Source organism: Mobula hypostoma, chromosome 1 (assembly GCF_963921235.1).
Source record: "Mobula hypostoma chromosome 1, sMobHyp1.1, whole genome shotgun sequence".
NCBI classification, from domain to species: Eukaryota; Metazoa; Chordata; class Chondrichthyes; order Myliobatiformes; family Myliobatidae; genus Mobula; species Mobula hypostoma.
In genome coordinates, this window is record NC_086097.1 from 25,909,740 (window position 1) to 25,935,585 (window position 25,846).

Sequence of the window (25,846 nt, forward strand, 5' to 3'; positions counted from 1 at the left end):
TCTCTCTCTCTTCCAGTCAAGGTAACGTCAAGCTGCGATGTCCTTACATAGTGGCTCAGACATGGTTGATTTTAGGCTCATAAGGATGGTTTTGGGGGAAGTTAGGGGGGCAGGTTGGGAGTTCAAGGACAAGGATGAGAGGAGTTAGGAGTCAAGAGTTAGCGGCAGTAGCCGGTGCTGACATGTCGGCCAGCAATCCCTGGTCGACAGCAGATTCTACAGATGAGGAATGGTGAACCCCACCCAACCACTCAGTGAACTGCCCTGGATCAGTGAGTCCTGTGTTTGGAGAGGCTCCACGTCAGAGGCCTGATGACTGCAAGTCTGCGACTGTAGGATGAAGGCCCATCTGTGTGAGAGTGGGTGGGAGGGAGGAAATGGGCTTGTTTTGCTGTTATTGATCTATTGCTGTTCCTTGTTGTTCTCCTGAACATTGAGAGCATGCTATTTTGGTGCCGGAAGGCATGGCAACACTTGTGGGCTGTCCCTGCACATTCTTGGGTGTGTTAGCTAATGCAAACAACATATTTCACTGTATGTTTTGATGTACATGTAGTAAATAATCTGAATAATCACATCTATATATTTCTGGAAATAAGTAATTTCTCGTAACTCAAAAATACTTGTACAATGGCTTTTTCAGGTAACTTGGTCCATCACACATCACAGTACTTGAAGGGTAAATGAGTTATCTGACCTGTTGACATACGGTAGTCGTTTTAGCAGAACTTCCCTGCTTGACTAGGGAATAATTAGAATGAATTACTGCCTTCATTTTGAAAAAAGAACAATCACCTTGATCCTGTGATCTACCTTGGAATTGCTCCTTGGTTAGCAGTAAGTAGATTGGGTTCTTCATTGGAGATGCATAGATTTTGGCCAACTCATCTCAATGAAAGTTGAAATACTGTTCCAAAAACATTACAAATCGTGAAAGTTTAATTTTTGTACAATGAATTGTCCAATTTGAGATTCACAATATATTTGAAATAAAAAATATAAATTATAACAAAGTATTCATTCTCACTCAGTTTAAAATGTTGAAGCTGGGGTTAATAATATACATATATACATCTACCACCCCTCCCCACCCAAACATTCTGATTTAAAACCTACATGATTAGGGCAAACTGTAAATATATTCTATGTCTGCAACTTATTTCCCCCCAGAGAAATTACACAAAATCTAGGTAAATTAAAGGAATAAACACAAACTTTAAGGGTGTTTTTAATTAATTTTTCTGCAAAGGCAAAATACTTTAAGTAACTTAAAATAGATCTTAGAACAAGAAAATACTAAGTTCTCTAATTGTCTTACAAGCAGGGCCTTAAACAAAGATGACTTTATTTTATTAAGAACCTTGATTTAAATGGTACAAGATGAATTATACAAACATAATAAATAGATTTCCCTCTTACATTTATGTACAACACCAGTTGACAAGGGCAAGAAGTTGTGGGGTGTAGAAAAGAGATCAGCTAATTAAAACTGATCTTTCTCCCCACCCAACTTGCCGTGTGTACAGGCTTTTCTCTTAATTTAAAAAAAAACAAAAATTGTAAATGGTTGGTTTTGTCTCAGAAAGCAAATTAAATTTTTCTTCCAAAAGGCGCTCATCTTTTTTTTGCAAGTTCCACCATTCTATGTGCAAACTTTGTCACTTCCTTCTCTCAAGAATCATTTCAGTTATCGCATAATACTGTCTCTGTTGAAAACGTAGCTAAAAGTGATATCGCTGTCATCATTTTTAAAAAGGTAAATTCCCTCACTCTTCTAATAAATTCCAAAGTCTTCCACAAGATTAAAAAACCCATTATATAAAACAGGAGGGGACCAGGAAGGGAATAAAACAGAGAAAATGTAAAAGGAATGATGATTTCTATTCAAACCTAATGTGGCAGTCCAAAATAAAAGTTGTCAATTAAAATTAGGCTGCGCACTGATCTACAGTATAGCTCGATGTGCCACATGGAGAAAAATAAACTATGAACCATGCTGCAAAAGGAACACTTGATAACAGCACTATATAAGAGCACAATTTGGTGTGTTCAGCCTCAGGGATCGGGCTGACTTTTAGAATTTATCACAGGTATGGCGTGAAAACAATAGGTTAGTAGAGTCTGTCTCAACTACATTGCATACCGTAATAAAATCACAGCATAAAAAAGGTAAACAGAATACATGTCAAGGTTATCAAACTGTTCGCAATTCAAAGTCATCTATCAACTTTGCTCTACTTTTTTTTAAAATATATCAGCCATTGTTATACCTTAATGATACATTGGTCCTGGCTCTGGAAGTTATTCAATCACTATGTGGGTGAAGGGATTTGAATTTACAAGATATTTTTCCCCAGCTATAAACCTCCCCTATAAAAGAACATATTTTTTTAAACTTTTATATATTTAGTTTCTATGCAATTCAAATGACAGCACTTAGCACAAAGCACAGTGACCAGGTCCTCTAAATGCTTTCTCCTTGGAAGAGTCTTGGAGCTTGTAAACTCATTAGCTCTGTGGATGTATTCATCAATCAGCAAGCAATGACTGTATTATGGTATGACTGATAGTTAAGCACACTGTTCTTTTGTTTCTTTGTAAAATGTTAGCCAGTTCAGTGGCAAGGCTTTTTCCCCCATGTAATGTAGTGTTGTACAACTCAGTAGCTTGGGTTCCAGTAGTTCTGTATTCGTTTCACTTGCAGGCTTCATACTCCAGTTTAAGTGCACATTAGTCCAGCCCAATAAGCCTGTCCTTTTCTTTAGGAAGATCTGAATTCTTACCACTCTGCATCTCCGATAGCTTTGGAAAAAACATAATCTCTCCCATTAAGGTTCATGATCCCATCCTTCAGGTGAAACTTCCACTTATTCTTACTCCGGTGGATCTAGAAACAACAATAATTGTTATGGTGAACAGTGCCACAAGGGTAACATAGATTTGCTTGCTCCTCCAACCATCCCCAACTTCAAGGTCTCAACTTCTGATGGTTTTGAGGAACAACAACTTCCTTCTCTGTCATAGGAAGGGTTGAAAAAGTTCTACCTTACGGAAAGTAATCTGAGGAGAGGACTTCGAAACAATTAAGGGTTTTGATAGGGTGGACACAGAGGTATCTCTTGAGCAGACTTCATATTCAGTCTCTTTTCCCAAATATGGGGCAGCAAAATAGCATAGCAATTAGCATAATGCTATTACAGTGCCAGCGACACAGGTTCAATACTGCTGCTGTCTGCAAGAAGTTTGTACATTCTCCCTATGACCGCATGGATTTCCGCCAGACGCTCCAGCACAGGTTAGAAGGTTAACTGGTCATGTGAATGTAATTGGGTGGCACTGGCTTGTTGTGTCAGAAGGATCTGTTACTGTACTATATCTAAAGATTTAAACAAGATTTAAGATTAGCTTTATTTGTAACAAGTACATCAAAACATTGCGTTGTGAAATGCGTTGTTTGTATTAACGACCAAAACAGTCCAAGGATGTGCTGGGGGCAGCCTACGAGTATCACCATGCTACCAGTGCCAACAGAGCATGCCCACAACTTACTAACACGTACATCTTTGGAATGTGGGAGGAAACTGGAGCACCCAGAGGAAACCCCCAGTCACAGGGAGAATGTACAAACTCCTTACAGGCAGCAGGAGTTGAACACTGATCACTGGCACTGTAAAACGTTAAACTAACCGCTACACTACCATGCTAATCAACCATCAAGCAAGACAAGGGCAGCAATCAGAGGGAACAACATCTCCAAGTTCTCCTTCAAGTTGCATTCTATCCCAACTCGGGGAAGGCAATGTCCTGCTGAGAAGTTCCAGAAGTTCCTTTCCAAAATCACAGTGGAAAGATCAAGCTTCTCTCAAAGGGCAATCTCAAGGGGTGAAAGCACAAGGAAAAAGCTTACCTCTTTTACAGAGTAACTAGAACAGGACAGTAAATCCGCTTTAATAATGTCATCCGCTTAGTGAAAAATGTAAATGTGAAAGAAATTGCTGTCCTCCCCATTTCAAAACTCTAAAGAGAAAATGCTGAATCTTATTGTCTGCCTACACTGCATTTTCTCTGTAACTGTAACACTTCATTCCGCATTCTGTTATTGTTTTCCCTTGAACTACCTTGATGCACTTTTGTAATGGAAAAAAATTGCATGAATGGTATGCACTGTAAAAAGGACATAAAATTAGCTGAAAATAATTTGATCTGTGGCTTCAACAAATGCAGTGATCTCAGGGGCAACTAAAACTATTTTCCAAAGTAGTCCAATTACGAAAATTTTTAGAATGTTATAGACAGTTGAAATTCATGCCAGAGAAATAGGAAGCTGCTTCAAAAGCCAACATAAAGGATACTGTTTCTTTTTTCTTCTTAGTGCCCAAAGTAAATAAACACATTGAATGGTTCATTACTGTTTGTTCAGCAATCTGCCAAAGCAAATCAAATATCTTATTATCCACACGCGCTTCTTCTCCTTTCTGACTACAATTACTTTCAGTGAGACACATATGAAAATTTCAATCAAAGAATAAATATTAAGTCAACAAATCTTCATCTAGAACACTCCAAAAAACACCCTACCCAGTAGTCTGTTGCAGCTTCTGGATAACTGCAAGTATCTTGCTTCCCTTCCATTCTTGCTGCAGGTTTCTCCCCAATCATCTGTGGCTTGGAAAATGAAAAGGGCAAGAAGTAGATGCAACTCCAGCTGCTGAACTTACTGGAGTAGCTGTACAGATGCTCCCGCCATGATTTGCCCCTTATCCCCTCCTAAAAATGAGTACAGCTGGTCTCATGTGAACAACTTCAATAATATCTTCCTCTGCCCTGCCTGTAGCTGCCAATTTCAGTAGGACCTTAACTTCTTGAACACATTCTGCACTAGCTCCACTTGACAAATAAATCCTGGCATTCCCACTAGTTTTTCCATCAGCCACAAAAGCTCTGAGATGACTGCAAATATCTTGCATACATTCATAGTTTAATAATCTACATATTCATAAATGAAGACAACTGGAACATAGTTCACTGTATCAACAGCGACAGCTCAGGGCGTCAGAGTTCAGAATTCAATTCCAATGCTGTCTGTAATAAGTTTGTACAAACTTCCTGTGAGCAGGTGGGTTCCTCCAGGTGGTCCGGTTTCCTGTCACATTCCAAAGATGTACCAGCTAGTAGGTTAATTGTGCTGTGATGGGATTAGGGTTAAATAGGCAGCTTGCTGGGCCAGAAGAGCCTGTTCCACGCTGTATTTTTACTTTATTTATTTAGAGATTCAGCACAGTAACTGGCTATTCCAGACCAACAAGCCCACATCACCTAATTACAGCCGTGTGACCAATTATCTTACTAATCTGTACATCTTTAGATTTTGGGAGGAAACAGGATCACCCAAAGTAAACCCACATGGCCATGGGGGAAGAAGTACAAACAGCAGCCAGAATTGAAACCTGGTCGCTGATGTAATAGTGTTACGCTAACTGTGACACTACAATGCCACCATAAGAGGGAAATCTCATTTATTTATTTAGAGATAAATTGGCCCAACAAACAAATAAATAGCCACAGTAAAGGCCCTTCGGCCCACGATGTTATGCCAATCTTTTAACCTACTCTGAAGATCAATCTAACCCTTCCCTCCTACGCAGTCCTCCATTTTTTCTATTATTCATGTGCTTATATAAGGGTATCTGTCTCTGCTACCATCCCAGGAAAGGCATTCCACACACCTATCATTCTCTGTATAAAAGATTTACCTCTGACATCCCCCTTTATTTTCCTCCAACTACTTAAAATTATGCCCCTGCATATTTGCCATTTCCACCGTGGCTATCCACTATATCCACGTCTCTTATCATCCTGTACACATCTATCAAGTCACCTCTCATCCTCTTTCACTCCAAAGTGAAAAGCCTTAGTATGTTCAACCTAACTTCATTAGACATGCTCTCTAATCCAGGCAGCATCCTGGTATAAATCCTCTGCACCCTCTCTAAAGTTCCCACATCATTCTTATAATGAGGTGACCAGAAGTGAACAACTAAGGGTCACAACACCAATACTGTGGACAAGTAGGCCCATTGACAAGAATCTGAATGGCCAAAGCAAAGTAAGCTACAGAATAAGTGCAGGTATATGAAATTAGTACATATGATCAACATGGCCATGATGGACCAAATGCCCAACTCTGGGTATTTGACTGACTAAATGAATATGGCAACACTGCAAAAAAAATGGAGCACAGGTAGAAGATGGGGTATAACCCTGGTTTCAAGAGCCCTGAGGTTTTATTTTAGTTCCTAATATTTGCAGTTCCCCCATAAATTTCCTCCACAGACTCTTCAGTCTTTCCTGTAACATAATGACCAAGAATATATGGTCATTATGGTCATATATGGAGGATAAGAGTTGACCTGATAGAGGTATATAAGACGATGACAGGCATTGATCTTGTGGATAGTCAGAGGCTTTTTCCCAGGGCTGAAATGGCTGCCACAAGAGGTTTAAGGTGCTTGGGAGTTGGTACAGAGGAGATGACAGGGGTAAGTTTTTTTACACAGAGAGTGGTGAGTGCGTGGAATGGGCTGCCGGCAATGGTGGTGGAGGCGAACACAACAGGGTCTTTTAAGAGACTTTTGGATAGAGCTTAGGAAAATAGAGGGCTATGGGTAACCCTAGTAATTTCTAAGGTAGGGACATGTTTGGAACAACTTTGTGGGCCGAAGGGTTTGTATTGTGCTGTAGGTTTTCTATGCTTCTATGTTTCTAATATATGAAATTCTCAAGCTCTGATCCAACTAGTACTGCACTGTGTATATTTTTTATTCACCCTGCTTTAATATTCTACGTTCCAGTTAATAAAGAAAATCATCCTATATTCCTTTATAACCATGTTATTCCGTTGTCCTGCCATCTTTCAAGATGCTAGTAAGTACACTTCCAGTTTCCTTTGATCCTCCATGTTACTTAATAATCTCCCATTTATTGTATATTTCCATACCTTTTCACATCTGACCATATGCATTACCTCACACTTCTCAGGATTAAACTTTTTTTTGCCACTTTCTTTTTTCTCTTTATCTGCAGCTAAAGGCGAGGGAGTTGTGGACACGCTATGCCAGTACCACGGGCTGCTCAGCACAATCTTCACTGATTTGATGCAATTTCACTGTATAAGTGACAAATAAGGCTAATCTTCATTTGTCTTCCTACTGAAGGAAGTGTTTGTCCACAATATAAACCACACAGCCAGATTTGTATTATCTGCAAATTATTTTATTATACTCTCTACAATTATATCACCGCTTCGGTTGTAGTCAGCCAGAGCTATCAGTAGTTCAACAAATTGGTTCATCATAAAAAGAGAAAAATACACTCAGTGCTCTCTTTATTAGGTGCACCACTACAATTAATCCAAATATCTAATCAGCCAATCATGTGGCAGCAACTCAATGGATATAAGCACACAGACATGGTCAAGAGATTCAGTTGCTGTTCAGACCAAACAACAGAACGGGGAAAGAGATGTGATCTAAGTGACTTTAACTGTAGAATGATTGCTAGTGCCAGACGGGGTGGTTGGAGTATCTCAGAAACTGCTGATCTCCTGAGGTTTTCCCACACTACAGACTGTTTTTGCACCATTCTCTGTACACTCCAAAGGGTATCCAGTGAGCAGTAATTCCACAGGAGAAAAGGCATTGTTAATGAGAGGTGAGGGGAGAATGGCCACATTAATTCAGCTGACAGGAAGGCAACAGTAACTCAAATAACAACATGTTACAACAATAGTGAGCAGAACAGCATTTCTAAATGCCTGAAACGTCGACTGCACCTCTTCCTGTAGATGCTGCTTGGCCTGCTGCGTTCACCAGCAACTTTGATGTATGTTTCTAAATGCACAACCCGTTAAACCTTGAAGAGGATGGGGTGCTGCAGAAGACCATGAACATACACTCAGGGGCCACTTTATTAGATATAGGAGGTACCTAATAAATTGGCCACTAAGTGTAGGTACACAATGTATAATGAGAACTTATTTTGCAGTGCTCAATGGCTTTTTCCAGAAGAGTTCATGATTTGCAAATAACTGCAAGTATTATCTCCAGCATACAGTGCTTTAATGAAAATTAAAACTGCAATTTCTCTATAATCTAACCCACCCGCATACACTCAAACCTCTATAATTCATACAAATCTAGTCTTGTATGAAAATTTTAAATGTTCAATAGATACCTAATTTTCCAGTCCGTTTACCTTTTGGGGAGTCTTCCTAAATCAGGAGGCAAATGCAAGGCTTTAATGTGAAAAAGGCTGGAACCACAAAACTGCAAATAAGCTTAATGCTGTCAGTTCTGATTAGAGACCAGCTCCAGAAAAACCTGGCCCACAGTATTTGCCTTAGAAAGCAAACCACTTACAAGTCAACAGAATAACTTTGCTCATGCCCAGAAATTGGGTAAGATTTCCAAACTCTAAATTCCATAAGTTCCCATCTCAGATTTTTTTGCAGAGTTAAAATAAACCAACCCTTCTCAGGTTCTGAAACGTATGGTCAATAACAGCCAAGATGTTTCCACTCACTTTGTGAATCTCAGAATAAGCTGCTGCTATTCAGCACATAGCAAGTGAAACTGTGTCCTCTGATGAGTTGGACACTGCCTGCCAGATGGTTCTGTTTGTTTTAATTGTGGAAGTTTCTTTTTATAAACCTTCCTGTGCTAATACAAATTCAATAAATAGTATAAATATATCAAACAAAACACAGCATCCAAAATCCTCTGAATAAAGTGTCACGAGTTAGGACTACCCGTACACGATTACTCGCTCAAAAGACCTTATGCAGAACTAATCCACTACTTCATGTGATCATGCACTAACCATAATTCCTTAAGTCACAGAAGTAGAATCAAGCCATTCAGCCCATCAAATCTGCTCTACTATTCCATCATGGCTGATTTATTATCCCTCTCAACACGATTCTTTTGCCTTCTCCCCGAAACCTTTGACGCCCTTACTAATCAAGAACCAAACAACTTCCACTTTAAATATACAAAATGACTCTGCCTCCACAGCCATTTATGGAAATTAATTCCATGGATTCACCACCCTCTGGCTAAAGAAATTCTGCTTCATCTTTGTTCTGAAGGGAGGTCTTTCTATCCTGAGGCAGTGCCCTCTTATCCTAGACTTCCTCACTATCATGCAACAATTGAATTATTGGCAGAAGTGTTTAGGCAGGGTGACTGCAGGGGGGATTGAGGAGAACCACAAAACATAGATAAGTTTTTATCACAGAAACCTTACACAAATTGGTGGAGCTATGAACAATTTACGATTGATGCAGAAACACCTTGATACTACAGAGAAACCTGGAAGTATGATATAGGAACTTTCACCTTGTCATTCTCTGGAATGTTCAAGACTCACAACACTTATAAGGAATAAATCTGAAATTAGAGCCAAGCATGTTGACCACAGTTAAGCTCTGATATTCTTTAGGTTCTCACCTTATCATACTGGCACACTACGACATTTTCTGTGTCAAACAGTTCTTGGCCTTCTTCATCACTAACATCATCTTCACTGTTCAGTGGCTCCTAGGAGAGAATCAGAATAGACGATTAACCCACTTAAAATCAATTTCCACAAATCAATCAAGCCCAGTTAAATGGTGCAGTACACAAAGACACTCACAATATATGCCCTACAATCCTCAGAATCTTCCATTCCTCCTCTCTGCTCCCTCAAGCATTCCCTTTCCAACCACCACTAATAACTGTGGTTTCAATTGCCACCGCCCTAGTCTGGAATTCCTATCTTGACCTCTCCGATGCCCAACGTTAACTGTTATATGGCTGATTACACATATACAAAGCATCTTATTGAATTTCTAAACACAAGAGATTCTGCAGATGCTGGAAATCCAGAGTAACACAAAAAGTGCTGGAGAAACTCAGCAGGTCAGCAGCATCAATGAAAAGGAATAAAAAGCTGTGTTTTGGGCAGAGACCTTTAATCAGGACTGGAAAGGAAGGGTAGGAAGCCAAAATGATGATTTTCTTTTGTGTTCAAGATACTATTTAAAGCAGTTTGGTAAGTAATAACTGCAGTTTGATAATGGAACATCCGCTTTTCACATATCCATTACAACATTTTGACTCTGCACTATCTTGAAATAAAACAATAGTACTACTTCTGCAAAGAAAATTCCTGTCACAATACATGCCATCTATTTACTCGCAATATTGTACCAAAGATGTAGATTTTACAGGAACTGTGGTTCAGAGCCATACACAGCTTTTTGTTAAAAAAACGCTTTGAATGTAGCTTTCAGAGATTCACAGAAAATACACTCTTTAAGTTCCCTAACTTCAGACTTAAATAGGGGAGCGGGAGCCACCTAGTGCATATGTGAGACTTAATTACTAGCAGCCATATACTAACTTTGCAATGACACCATTAAATTGCCTGAGGCAGATGAACCAAAAAATGTTTTAAACGAGAAAGAAAAAGGTGATTTTCCATTTATCGTTAACACGGGCATACCATTTTGCTATATGTGAAAAGCATTGAGCATTCAATACAAAATGAGTAATCTGAAATGTCACCACTAAACGAATCACAAGCTTTCACCCCTGTGCATCATCCTGGATCACAATCAAGAAAGAACAAGGTAGTCATGTGAAAAATTATACAGAAACAGCCACATACATTGATTTCTGTATTGTCAGAATAATGACAACAGAAGTTCTTTTAGTTACCATGAAAAATGAAAATTAATCACCATATTCTGATGGAGAATTTAGAATATAGTGGATGACTGCACCTTCAGACAAATAACACAGACCTTAATAATGCAAATTCCAAATTCCTGAAGACTTATGGACTACAGAGCTCTTCTATACTTAGCAATAATGAGCCATGATACAGCCTAGTTTTTTTTCAATAAATTTTCTACAGTGTAGTATTCATTTCTAAACATTGTGCACATCTTGCAGATGTCCAATTTATGAACTTTATAACATACACTCAGTGGCCTCTTTATTAGGTACACCAGTACACCTACTCATTAATGCAAATACCTAATCATCCAATCATGTGGCAGCAATTGAACGCATAAAAGCATGCAGACATCGTGAAGGGGTTCAGTTTTATTCAAACCAAACATCAAAATGGGAAAGGATAGTGATGTAAGTGACTTTGACCACGGCCGTTAGTGCCAGATGGCAAGGTTTGAGTATTTCAGAAACTGCTGATCATCTGGGATTTTTTAATGTACAACATTCTCCAGTATTTAGAGACAAAACACATCCAGTGAGCGTCAGTTCTATAGGCAAAAATGCCTTGCTAATGAGAGGGTCAGAGGAAAATGGTCAGACTGACTCAAGCTGACGGGACGGCGAGAGTAAGTCAAATAACCATGTGTTGTAATAGCGGTGTGCAGAAGAGCATCTCTGAACAAAATGTCAAAAATTTAAATGGATAGGCTACAGCAGCAGAAGACCATGAACATATATACTCAGTGGCCACTTTATTAAGTACAGGAGATACCCTAATAAAGTGGCCACTGAATGTATATCCCTTAGGGCCAATTGATTTGATAACTTGGTAATTTACCATTTATTAACTACTCAGGCTTTGAGACACATAAAAGTAAATTCTACATAAATCATAATACATAAATAGTTGCCACATTCCTCTTCAATGAAACCTAGCCACAGTTCCCATAATCTTTCTGGTGAATGCATAAGTGTTGATTTTACAATTCTAATACCACAGCTTTGATTTTATCTCTTCACAGAAAACAGATAATCGATTTCCTGTTTTCCTAAATAACTAAATTGTGGCCTTTGATTGGTTTCGGTTTATCAAGCACAGCCAAACAACCATTTTGGAAATACATGTACTATACTGTATATATTTAGACCATCTGCATTACATTATGCATAATGCCTTTCACCCCCAACATGAAGGCCTTGTCCAACAATCCAAAAACATCAATTTCACAAACACAAGAGATTTTGCAGATACTGGAAATCTGTCTTGATGAAGGATCTCAGCTCAAAATGTCAACAATTCATTTCCCTCCATAAACGCTGCTGAACTGCCATTTCCCTCTGCGTTTCATTTTTAGATTATTTTAAGCAGGTTTCAAGTGACAAATAAAGACACTTCTGTATTTTGTTTTAAGTATTGATAGTTATGTTCTCACCAGGGCTATTTCAGAAAAGGATCTGCATTTCTATAGTACTTTTGATAGCATTCTGCAGTCAATGAAATACCGGTAAAGTGTTCCCAGTCAATTCACAGGAGTAATGGAAGTGTGCCCACAAATTGAATCACAGTAACCTTCCACAACAGACAATGACTGCATAATTATTTTTTTTTTAATTTAGCTTTGTCACATGTACCAAAAATACAAACAATGTGTTTTTGCATCAATGCCCAATGAAGTCCGTGGATGTGCTGGGGACAGCCTGCAAGTGTCGCCATGTTTCTGGCGTCAACATAACGTGCCCACGACTTACTAACCAGTACACCTTTGGAAGGTGGGAGGAAACTGAAGCACCCAGAGGAAACCTATGCAGTCACAAGGAGAACATATAAACTCCTTAGAGAAAGCGGTGGGAACTGATCACTGTCGATTAAGGATTAAATATTGGCTAGTACATCAAGTCCCCTATCCTTTATTGAAATAGTGGAATATTTTACATTCTCCAGAGATACATTCTGCACCTCTTTTTGTTTTCTCAACCAAAACAAGGCATTTTTATTTCTAAACACAAAAGATTCTGCAGATGCTGGAAATCAAGAACAACACACTAAATGCTGGAGGAAGTCAGCATGTCAAGCAAAATGTACGAGGGGGTGGAATAAATAATTGATGTTTCAGGAGGAAACCCTTCATCAAGACTGGAAGGGGGGGGGGGAAAGAAGCCAGAATAAGGTGTGGGGCAGGGGAAGAGGAGGGTGATAAGTGAAGGGGAAGGTAGATGGGTGGGAGGTGGGATGAAGTGAGAAGCTGGGAGATGATAGGTGAAAAGGGTAAAGGGTTGAAGTAGTAATCTGATATCATAGGAGAAAGGGAAGGAGGAGGTGCACTAGAAAGAGATGATGAGACAGAATAAGAGGGAAGCTGAAATGGGGAATGGAAATGGAGAGAAAGAAGGGCTAGAGATTGGAGAAATTACCAGAATTTGGAAAAAAATCGACACTATTCCTTCAGTGCTACATTGCAGGGTCACTGCATCTTATGCTCTAATGGGACCTAATAATGTAACTTCTAGATTCAGGTTATAAACATGACAAAACATTACCTCTTCAACTTGTCCATCCTCTCCAACCTCTTCCTTGTCTTTCTCTTCTTCCTCATCATCATACTCATCCTCTTCATCATCCTCATCTTCCTCAGAGGAGGTGTCCCCGGACCCATCTACTTGCATGACTAAAGGTGGCTGTTGCTGCTGCGGCTGTTGTTGCTGCTGCTGTTGTTGTACTGGGGCAGAGCTGTTGGTCTGAGCAACCTGTGCTGAAGGCGTTGCCGTAACAGTGGTCGCTTGCATTACCTATAAAGTTCATTATTAAAACAGTCGTTTACTTTTCAGTCATTATTATTATAAATGGTTTAACGAATTTTTTTTGGTTCAACGAAGAGTAAATATATGAGGAGCTCTGGGTCGCTACTTGCTAGAGATTGGAAGAATGCCGGGGAATCTCATTGACACCTATCAAATATTGAAACGTCTAGATAGAGAAGACAAGGAGTGAATGTTTCCAATAATGGGAGAGTCTACGACCAGAGGGCACAGCCTCAGAATACAAAGACATTCCTTTTAAATAGAAATGAGGGGTAATTTCTTTAGCCAGAGATGGTGAATCCGTAGAATTCATTGCCACAGATGACCATGGAGGGCAAGTCACTGGGTATATTTAAAGCAGAGGTTGATAGGTTCTTGATTGACAAGGGTGTCAAAGGTTACAGGGAGAAGGGCTGAGAGGGATAATAAATAAACCTTGCTGGAATGGAAGAGCAAATTCAATTGGCCAAACTGTGTAATTCTGCTCTTATGTCTTATGGCCTAACAAATGGATTAAAAGGTGGCATCCACCATTAAGGAACTTCACCACACAGGCCATGCTCCCATCAGGGAGGAGATCAGCAAGGATAATATATATTTTTAAATTATAATTTATAGTACGTGTTATACATTGCACTGCTGCCTCACAGCAAATTTCAAGACACATGTCAGTGATAATAAGCCTGAGCTCCGGTTCTGTTATAATAAACCCTCATGTGGCACACAGAACACACTGGCTCTCCTGTGTCTACTTTGCAGATAAACTTCAAAAAACTTCAAAGTCGCACTTAACTTCCATTCATAAACTTTTCTTCCCAGCCAATTAATGTTTTAAGGCTTTTGGTGTCAGAAGGTGAGTAAATCAGCATGGATTTCAAGGCTTTGGCATGCTTTTGCAGCCGCAGTATTTGGTTAACTGTTCCATTTCAGTTTCTAACCTCTTTGACAGTAATACCAATGAATATTAAAAGTAGGTGGCTAGACGCTCTCTTGGAGAATATCATTGCCCGTGGCGTGACGATAACTTTGTTACTTTATCAGCATAAGCCTGAATGTTATCTATGGAATTCATATCTCTAGTCCATGGCCATGTTTGAACAGAAACCACGATGAAGTATGAAGCAAAGTTGTTCAACCGTAAACCAAACTGGGCATTGGTGAGCACATTATTGGAGAGCGAGTGCCACTTGGTAGCATCAGCAAGGTTATTTTTTAGATGACTAAGAGGTAATTAGACAGAATTAATTTGTTCTGCTTCATGTGATCAGGGTATGGCTGGGTGATTTTTCATATTGCCAGGTACACGCCAACACTGTAACTGAACTGAAATTAATTGGGCTAGAGGTACAGGTAATTCTGAGGGACAGGGCTTTAGTACTATAGCAGGGATATTGTTCCAGAGTCTTTACTGTATCCCAGCCATTTCTTGATATTGCATGAAGCAAGTTGAATTTGCTGAAGATTGGCTTCTGTGATAGCAGGAAACTCCCAATGAGTATACTGCTCATCTAAGCTTTTAATGAAAGGTATACCTGTGTATTTGAAGGAACTTTATTCCCTGCAACCAGGATCTGCTGGGGCTGGATAATCACTCCAGTCTGTTGAGGGATGGTTCCAGGTGGCAGTGGAGCAAGCATCTATATAGAGAGAGATTAGATCAGACTTTCCAATCCCTTGTCTTAATAATAATGCAAATTAGAAGCCTTATCTTGCTAAAAAGGTAAAACAGCATTATATTTTTATTAATCTGAAGTATATCTGACTGAAACTATAAATAAGGTAGATCAATCCACAATTCCAGAACCTTGTTACTCCCTTATTTTCATGACATACTTTTGGAATTTATAGTAATTTTATTTCATTGCACTGTACTGTTGCAGCAGAACAACAAATTTCATGTCATACAAGTCAATGATAATGAATCCGATTCTGATTAACATATAGCATTACATAAATTGAGGCAAAATACATAACTCCCCTTACATATTATACACTTACAAATAGCATTAAAAATTACAAAGATCAAAAAGAATCACAGCATAACTAAAATCAATGACAGGAATTTATGCTTCATTCAAAACCACCAAATAAAATTATCCAGTTCTTTGCTAACATGGATTGATAACTTTGTCTGCTAGGGAACTAATCAGCTATACGAACCTGCTGTATGACAGGTGCCTGCACACTGCCAGACTGCATCTGTTGAATGACCTGTTGCTGAGTAACTGACTGGGCCAGTACAACTTGCTGGTGAGGCTGGATAAAGTAATGAGCCCCATTGGGGGTTCGTACAAACTGCAGCAGTTGCCCTGGGGAGAAACAAATATCAATATACAGGTTATACCAAGGAATTTAGTTATGACTCTCCACTTTCAATCCCTATCATAGGACCATAGAGCCAAATGTAGACCTTACTGTCTCTATCTCGACTTCCAAAAAAACTATCCAAATTAGTCCTACTTCCTTTCCCCTCATCTTTACAAACTTCTACACCTTTTCAAAGTGCTTCTCCTCGTCTTTCTCCAGCAGTTTATTCCAGGTGTGTTGCAAGTGCTTCAGCACAAAGGCTAACTGCAAAGTAATAATATTCAGGCCCTGGTCCAGACCTATTCCATCACATCTCACCTTCCACACAAAGTACTGCTGAGGGTTAGATGGATTAAAATCTTATTTAAGTTGCAAGGCACATTTACAAAATGTAGGATGACAGTTCAAAATAAAAGCACAAGTTTAGTTCTCAAGCAGTCATCAAACAAGGTAGTGATGGCATAAACTAGCCATCTGTGGTGCTGCTTATGATAATGGCAACACATCGCAACTCAAGAGGATGGTGAGCGTGTGGAATGAGCTGCCAGTGAAAGTAGTGAATGTGGGTTCAATTTAAGCATTTAAGGGAATATGATTAAAAACATGGATGGGTGGGTTATGGAGGTTATGTTCAGATCCAGGTTATTAGGACTAGGCAGAATAATAGCACAGCATAGACTAGATGGGCTAGAGGCCCTGTTTCTGTGCTGTAGCGCCATGGGAATCTGTATGCCAATGCTACTGGTAGAACCAAACTTTAGACTAGAGTTAAATGTGCTTGCACTACTGAGGATACTCTCCATCATTTTTCTAATGACCAAAAGGTAATTAGTGCCACAATTAGTTCTATTTCCAGATCACTGATACATTCTGGTCGCGTCACTCTCCTGAAAACATGGCGTCCTTTTCTGTATTGGAAAAAGTAAACTTCAACATAAACAAAAGCCTCGTGCTTGGACCTGCTGTTACCTGTATTTGTAAGTATTGGTCCATTAGAAAGCTGGTATGGAGCTGGAACACCAGCAGGTAATGCCAGCGTTGCTGCAGCAGCAGCTGCGCTCTGCAAAAGAAATTACAAGAATTTTATTTGACTGACAAAAGTAATCAAAAGAAGAGGTCCCTTTAGACACGGTGCAGAAACAAATCAGGCTGGATTGTGGTGACATACACATTTGCACTATGGTGAAACAGGCATTTTGTAAAGTTGTAGACTTTTGCAGAATTATGCAACAAATGTCAGCAAGACCAAAGAGCTGATTATTGACTATTAGAGGAGGAAACCAGAGGTCCATGAGCCAGTCATCATCAGGGAATCAGAGGTGGAGATGTCAGTAACTTTAAATTCTTCGGTATTATCATTTCAGAGGATCTATCCTGGGTCCAGCAAGTAACTGCCTTTACGAGGGGTGATTGATAAGTTTGTGGCCTAAGGTAGAAGGAGTCAATTTTAGAAAACCTAGCACGTTTATTTTTCAACATTGTCCCCTCCAACATGTACACACTTAGTCCAGCGGTCATGGAGCATATGGATCTCTTCTTTGTAGAAGAGGTCCACAGCAGGGGTGATTGATAAGTTCGTGGCCTAAGGTAGAAGGAGATGGGTTATACAGCTCTCATTACATGCACGTGCAGTTCAACTCTGAGTGATTATGCAGAAAGTTTGGTGTTAATAACTCAACTCCTTCTACCTTAGGGCACAAATTTATCAATCACCCCCGCTGTGGACCACTTCTGGAGGTCCAAGAAGCTGACTTCTACAAAGAAGGGATATGATGACTTGTGCCATGCGCCTGCGAGGGTAGAAATAGGATGATTTGGCAGACAAATATGCAGCTGAGGAACTGGTGCAGGGACAGGGTTTCAGGTACTTGGATCATTGGGATCTCTTCTGGGTGAGGTATGACCTGTATAAAAGGGATGGGTTGCACTTGAACCTGAGGGGGACTAATATTCTCGCAGACAGGTTTGCTAGAGGTGTTAGGGAGGGCTTAAACTAATTTGGCAGGGGGGTGGGAACTGGAATGAAGGGACTCAGATTAGGATGAATGGTAAAAAGGCAAAGCTAGCGTGCAGTCAGATGATAGGACATAACTGCAGCCAACAGGGTGATTATCAGTGCATTAGGGATACAGAATCAAAAAGGGTTCCCCTAAAACAAAACAAAAAATTTGAATTCCTTACAAATTTAACAGCAATACTGAAAAGCCAATGGATTTCATTCAGCAAAAGGGAGAAAACTTCAAATCTGTAGTTCTTCTATAAAAAGATGTTTCCCAAAATGCAGAAGTTTTTAAATCAAGAGTAATGGTGATTTTTGAGCAGTACTGGGACTCATTTGAAAGAAGTCACCAGGATACACTCTGCAGATATTAAACAAAGTTGAAATCAACTCTCTTAGCCTTTATTCTCCCAAGAGCCAATTAGAAAAATTGGCTGATTATAATTTTATAGTAAAAAGCTAATGCAACTTTAAAAGGTAGACAACTAGGGCCATGTGCCCTCATGTGGCCATAACCAAACGAGCATGCCAAACTAAATAATGCCCGAGTTGTGAAGACGACAGCATTCTGGCACGAGAATGCAAAAATCAGTGAAACAGAGGCACTGATGGGCAGCTTTACACTTTCACAGAATTACTCAAAGGCCGCAGTAAAAACGAGTCAATTCCCATAAAGAAAGAAGCTCTGAGAAACTTAAGTAATCAACAAGCACATGAATGACTATAAAATATCCTGTCAGTAATCCTCCCCCATCAGGTCTTGTGGGAATTGTCTCACTAAAACCCAAACCCCTTCAGGATTAGAGATGATCAATAAAGCTGCCAAGGAACAAACAAAAGAATATTCTTACCATGCCAGTTGGATTCATGTGCTGTATTAGTTTCCCATCTTGCATAATAACCTGCGGTCCTGATTGATGAGAAGATGAGAAAACTATGGGATAAATTGTGCAAAGTGAAATACTGCAATTAGTGCAGTGGATTCCAGTTAATTGGGACACATCAGGGCCAGTACAATTTGGCCAAATTAAACAGCTGTCCCATTAAGCCGAAGTTGCATGGAAATAGTTAGAAAGGTATAAAACAGATATACTACAATTTAACTAAGTAACAAATTAAGTATTTAAATGAAATACTGAATAAATTAGAATACCACCAAAGCTACTACCACACTATAAAACTGTATTAGTTCCCAATAGTTATCGGAGGTATTTACAATGATTGACTAAATGAAAATCAGAGCAAACACGTAACACAGAAAATATACTGCCTTCATACAATGCGATTGATTTTTGCATCCTCCAAATCTTGTCTTATTGTAACATACAAGATAATTATCAATACCTTCAAAGTCTTCACAGTTCCTACTTGAAGTAGTGTAATTGTTTTATTTTCACTCCCAGCCATTTCTGGCATCTCCAAGCCTGAATGCTTGAAACCGTAGTGAGCAAAACAATTCTGAATTGTCTTACTGTTTATTTGTCACCAATCATCAGTGACAAAAATCACTGCTTTTTGAACACAAACACATGCAAATGACGATATTTTACAAATGTTCACTCCATGTACGATGTAGTGTCTAACGGCCATACAAGAGCATGTGAATGATGCTAGTTAAAAACTGATCGGCCAGTATCCTGTCCAAATTAAGCAGCATAGTGTCCCAAATAAACAAAGGGAATCTTGGCAATTTTCTCAATTAGTTTTTGTTCTTTAAACGCTACCCCAAATCCGTAGTTGCCCAAATTGACTGATGCCAGCATCCACCGTACTTGATTTTTTTTTAAAAGCATCCATTAGTCTCATGAGACCATAGATTTGTGCCTTGGAAGGTTTCCAGGGCGCAGGCCTGGGCAAGGTTGTATGGAAGAACAGCAGTTGCCCATGCTGCAAGTCTCCCCTCTCCACGCCACCGATGTTGTCCAAGGGAAGGGCACTAGGGCCGATACAGCTTGGCACTGGTGTCGTCACAGAGCATCATGTGGTTAAGTGCCTTGCTCAAGGACACAACACGCTGCCTCAGCTGAGGCTCGAACTAGCGACCTTCAGATCACTAGATCAACGCCTTAACCACTTGGCCACGCACCAACACTATACTTGTAAGTATGAATAATCTCCACAGCTGAGTTGTACTGGTGATCCCATTTTTTTTTTCCAAAGTCCCACATACTACACTGGCAGCAGCAACAGCTGGAACTTAGTCAAAATATTGTGTCACTGAAGTAACCGCCTTGTCCATGAACAGTTTATTAATGATTATGGAAGGTAATTGAGGCTATCCCAGAAAATGGTAACAGAACATTTTACAATTACTTTTCTCCTCTCCTTCTCAAGCAGCACAGCAGTCTACAGATTACAAGGAGCAGTTTGTTCACTGGATCTTTGGCTACCCTGAGATATTACTCTCAAAAAGAGGATCAACAGAAAGGATTATGCCTTCTAATTGGCAAAAAAAAATTACTTCTACCCACTACATCCAAAATTACCAGGTGGGTTAAAGTTACCTTCATGCCTAAGCTAAAGGATGGCAATGATATTGAGCTAGGACTGTGGTATTTTTTTTTAATAATAAGGATAACCATTACCAGTAGTTTAGTCTGGGAAGAGGCTAGTTCCCGTAAGGAACAAGAGAAAATATTTTCATTTAAAATTACTATATTTCATTAAAATAATTTATCATTTATGTCATAAACCTATGAGAACCTGCAGAGACACATACAGTAAACACAAGAGTTTCTGCAGATGATGAAAATCTTGAGAGGCAAACACAAAATGCTGGAGAAGCTCAGCAAGTCAGGCAGCATCTATGGAGAGGAACAGACAGTCAACATTTCGGTTGAGACCTTTCCTCGGGGCTATCCTGATGAGGGGTCTGGGCCCAAGACATGCATAATCTTTTAAAATTATTCAGATGCAGTACGAGATGACAGGGACAAGTTGCAGTGGTTGCGTCTCTGGCACCGAGATGGGACCTTCAACTCAGAAGGGAAGGAGGGAAAAGAGGAGATCAGTAGTGATAGGGGATTCGATAGTTAGGGGGGCAGATAAGAGGTTCTGTGGAAGAGATCGAGAATCCCAGATGGTCCGCTGCCTCCCTGGTGCCAAGGTCCACGATATCTCGGATCGAGTTCTCGGTATTCTCAAGAGGGAGGGTGAGCAGCCGGATGTCGTGGTCCATGTAGGGACCAATGACGTGGGTAGGAAGAGTGAGGAGGTCCTGAAGGGTGAGTTTAGGGAGTTAGGCACCAAGTTAAAGAACAGGACCTCCAGGACAGCAATCTCAGGATTGCTACCAGTGCCACGTGCAGGCGGGTTTAGAAATAGTAAGATAGCGCAAATAAACATGTGGCTGAAGACATGGTGCACGAGGGAGGGCCTCAGATTTATAGTTTTTCCAGGGAAGGTGGAACCTGTTCCAGCGGGACGGTCTACATCTAAACTGGAGGGGAACAAATATTCTTGCAGGTAGGTTTGCTAGAGGTGCTTCGGTGGATTTAACTAGATAGGAGGGGGGGAGGGAACCAGAGTGTAGGAACAGATGTAGGGAAGAAGGAAGAAAAAGAAAATTGTAAAGTTGTTTGCACTGTTAGTGATAAACAGAGAATAAGAGATGAAAAATTTCTTAAATGCATTTATTTTAATGCTAGGAGCATTATAAGAAAGGTGGATGAGCTTAAAGCATGGATTGATACCTGGAAGTATGATGTGGTAGCTATTAGTGAAACATGGTTCCAGGAGGGGTGTGATTGGCAACTAAATATTCCTGGAATTAATTGCATCAGGTGTGATAGAATCAGAGGGACAAGGGGGGGGGAGGTGTTGCATTGCTTGTCAGAGAAAATATTACAGCGGTGCTCTGGCAGGATAGATTAGCAGATACTTGTAGTAAGCACAAGGTTGTGATTGTGGGAGATTTTAATTTTCCACACATAGACTGAGAAGCCCATACTGTAAAAGGGCTGGATGGTTTGGAGTTTGTAAAATTTGTGCAGGATAGTTATTTGCTGCAATACATAGAGGTACCAACTAGAGAAGGGGTAGTGTTGGATCTCCTGTTAGGGAATGAGATAGGTCAGGTGACGGAGGTTTGTGTTGGGGAGCACTTTGGGTCCAGTGATCACAATGCTATTAGTTTCAATATAATTATGGAGAAGGATAAGTCTGGACCCAGGGTTGAGATTTTTGATTGAAGAAAGGCTAACTTTGAGGAGATGCGAAAGGATTTAGAAGGAGTGGATTGGAACCATTTGTTTTATGGGAAGAATGTAATAGAGAAATGGAGGTCATTTAAAGGTGAAATTTTGAGAGTACAAAATCTTTATGTTCCTGTTAGTTTGAAAGGAAAGGTTAAAAGTTTGAGAGAGCCATGGTTTTCAAGGGATATTGGAAACTTGGTTCGGAAAAAGAGAGATATCTACAATAAATATAGGCAGCATGGAGTAAATGAGGTGCTCGAGGAATATAAAGAATGTAAAAAGAATCTTAAGAAAGAAATTAGAAAAGCTAAAAGTAGATGTGAGGCAAATAATGTGAAAATAAATCCCAAGGGTTTCTACCATTATATTAATAGCAAAAGGATAGTGAGGGATAAAATTGGTCCCTCAGAGAATCAGAGTGGACAGCTATGTGTGGAGCCAAAAGAGATGAGGGAGATTCTGAACAATTTCTTTTCTTCGGTATTCACTAAGGAGAAGGATATTGAATTGTGTAAGATGAGGGAAACAGGTAGGGAAGTTATGGAAACTATGATGATTAAAGAAGAGGAGGTACTGGAGCTTTTAAGGAATATAAAGGTGGATAAGTCTCCGGGTCCTGACAGGATATTCCCTAGGACCTTGAGGGAAGTTAGTGTGGAAATAGCAGGGGCTCTGACAGAAATATTTCAAATGTCATTAGAAACGGGGATGGTGCCGGAGGATTGGCGTATTGCTCATGTGGCTCCATTGTTTAAAAAGGGTTCTAAGACTAAACCTAGCAATTATCGGCCTGTGAGTTTGACGTCAGTGGTGGGTAAATTGATGGAAAGTATTCTTAGAGATGGTATATATAATTATCTGGATAGACAGGGTCTGATTGGGAACAGTCAACATGGATTTATGCATGGAATGTCATGTTTGACAAATCTTATTGAATTTTTTGAAGAGGTTACTAGGAAAGTTGACGAGGGTAAAGCAGGGGATGTTGTTTATATGGACTTCAGTAAGGCCTTTGACAAGGTCCCACATGGAAGGTTGGTTAGGAAGGTTCAATCGTTAGGTATTAATATTGAAGTAGTAAAATGGATTCAGCAGTGGCTGGATGGGAGACGTCAGAGAGTGGTGGTGGATAACTGTTTGTCAGATTGGAGGCCGGTGACTAGTGGTGTGCCTCAGAGATCTGTACTGAGTCCACTGTTATTTCTCATATACATTAATGATCTGGATGATGGGGTGGTAAATTGGATGAGTAAGTATGCAGATGATACTAAGATAAGTGGAGTTGTGGATAATGAAGTAGGTTTTCAAAGCTTGCAGAGAGATTTACGCCAGTTAGAAGAGTGGGCTGAAAGATGGCAGATGGAGTTTAATGCTGGTAAATGTGAGGTGCTACATTTTGGTAGGACTAATCAAAATAGGACATACATGGTAAATGGTAGGGCACTGAAGAATGCAGTAGAACAGAGGGATCTAGGAATAATGTTGCATAGTTCCCTGAAGGTGGAATCTTATGTGGATAGTGTGGTGAAGAAAGCTTTTGGTATGCTGGCCTTTATAAATCAGAGCATTGATATAGGAGCTGGGATGTAATGTTGAAATTGTACAAGGCATTGGTGAGGCCAAATTTGGAGTATTGTGTACAGTTTTGGTCACCGAATTATAGGAAATATGTCAACAAAATAGAGAGAGTACAAAGAAGATCTACTAGAATGTTACCTGGGTTTCATCACCTAAGTTACAGAGAAAGGTTGAACAAGTTGGGTCTTTATTCTTTGGAATGTAGAAGGCTGAGGGGGGACTTGATAGAGGTATTTAAAATTATGAGGGGGATAGATAGAGTTGACATGGATAGGCTTTTTCCATTGAGAGTGGGGGAGATTCAAACAAGAGGACATGAGTTGAGAGTTAAAGGGCAAAAGTTTAGGGGTAACTTCTTTACTCAGAGAGTGGTAGTTGTGTGGAACGAGCTTCCAGCAGAAGTGGTTGAGGCAGGTTTGATGTTGTCCTTTAAAGTTAAATTGAACAGCTATATGGACAGGAAAGGAATGGAGGGTTATGGGCTGAGTGCAGGTCGGTGGGACTAGGTGAGAGTAAGGGTTCGGCACAGACTAGACAGGCCGAGATGGCCTGTTTCTGTGCTGTAGTTGTTATATGGTTATATGGAGATAATCTTGTATGTAAGCAAACACCTTTTATGACCTCATTATCTTCCAAACCACCTTAGCATTCACTGAAGTTCTTCTGGTTGTGACAAAGAGTCAAGATATCTGCAACAATGTCGCAGAATGGCTGAGCAATAATGAGCAATTTGTTTATGAGATATTGGTCGATATTTATCCTTTAGCAGACTACCAAGAACTTTTCCCCTTTTCTAAATAGTGTCATGGGAATTTCAAAACCAAATAAGGTGGCAGGCAGGGCCTTCATTTAATATTTCAAGCAGTAATACAGAACTCAGGATATACAAGTATTTGGATAGACATGGACTGATTAAGGATAGTCAGCATGGCTTTGTGCATGGTAGGTCACGTTTAACCAATCTTAAAGAGTTTTTCGAGGAGTTACCAGGAAAGTGGATGAAAGCAAGGCAGTAGATGTTGTCTACATGGTCTTTAGCTAGGCATTTGACAAGGTCCCGTATGGGAGGTTGGTCAGGAAGGTTCAGTCGCTTGGCATTCAAAATGAGGTAGTAAACTGGATTAGACATTGGCTTTGTGGGAGAAGCCCATAGTACCAAGTGATAGTAGCTGGTTACCTCTCTGACTGGAGGCCTGTGACCAGTGGAGTACCAGAGATTGTAATGGGTCTTTTGTTGTTTGGCATCTACGTCAATGATCTGGATGATAATGTGTTTATCTAGATTAGCAAATTTGCAGATGACATCAAAATTGGGGGTGCAGTTGACAGCAAGGAAAACTATTATAGACCAGCTGGAAAAATGGGCTGGAATTTAGTGCAGACAAGTGCCAGGTGTTGCATTTCAGTAGGACCAACCAGGGTAGGTCTTACATAGTGGACAGTAGGGCACTGAGGAGTGTGGTAGAACAAAGAGACCTGGGAATACAGGTCCATAATTTGTTGAAAGTGGTGTCACAGGTTGATAGGGTCATAAAGAAAGCTGTTGGCACATTGGCCTTCATAAATCAAAGTACTGAGTACAGAAGATTAGCTTTTTCCACTGACATAGGGTGGAACTACAACCAGATGTTACAGATTAAGGGTAAAAGGTGAAAAGTTTAAGGGGAACACAAGGGAAAACTTCTCCACTTAAGAGAGCGGTGAGAATGCGGAACGAGCTGCCAGCACAAGTGGTACATGCGAGTTTGATTTCAACACTTAAGTGAAGTTTGGATAGGTACATGAATGATGGAGTATGGAGGCCTGTGGCCCTGGTGCAGGTCGATGGGAGCAGGCAGTTTAAATGGTTTCGGCATGAACTAGATGGACCAAAGAGCCTGTTTCTGTGCTGTACTTTTCTACGACTCCAAAACTATGCATAGGAAGTGAGTCCGGATTAGCCGTTCAGGTCCATGAAATGAAATGTGAACCAATAATCTTCTGAACTAGAGCTGGTAAAAATACCAGCAAAGTCACAGATGGCCTGATGGAGAAAATGAGACCTTGCCTTCTAACTTTAATAAAAGTCCATCTCGTGCACCCTCTATATTTATACACTGTAGCATATCCCAAAATATCAAACAAGAAAAACTGCAGGTATTGGAAATCCAGAATAACACATACACAAACTGCCTAAGGAATTCAGCAGG

The 25,846-nt window shown here is 40.0% G+C and overlaps 1 protein-coding gene across 2 annotated transcripts in view; it reads right to left on the minus strand.

Moving 5' to 3' along the window:
- Positions 1-929: 929 nt before the first annotated feature.
- The window catches only part of gtf2a1 (general transcription factor IIA, 1), a 59,370-nt gene continuing 34,453 nt past the window's right edge, over positions 930-25,846 (minus strand). The window contains exons 4-10 of one of the 2 annotated variants that reach the window (XM_063044867.1): positions 18,735-18,817; positions 16,854-16,944; positions 15,738-15,886; positions 15,110-15,214; positions 13,317-13,565; positions 9,507-9,596; positions 930-2,887 (exon numbers count right to left, since the gene is read on the minus strand). In XM_063044867.1, the coding sequence (XP_062900937.1) occupies positions 2,780-2,887; positions 9,507-9,596; positions 13,317-13,565; positions 15,110-15,214; positions 15,738-15,886; positions 16,854-16,944; positions 18,735-18,817 (875 nt within the window). In that variant the 3' untranslated portion in view covers positions 930-2,779. The remainder of the gene's footprint in view (positions 2,888-9,506; positions 9,597-13,316; positions 13,566-15,109; positions 15,215-15,737; positions 15,887-16,853; positions 16,945-18,734; positions 18,818-25,846) is intronic. The other variant, XM_063044874.1, reaches the window with a different exon arrangement.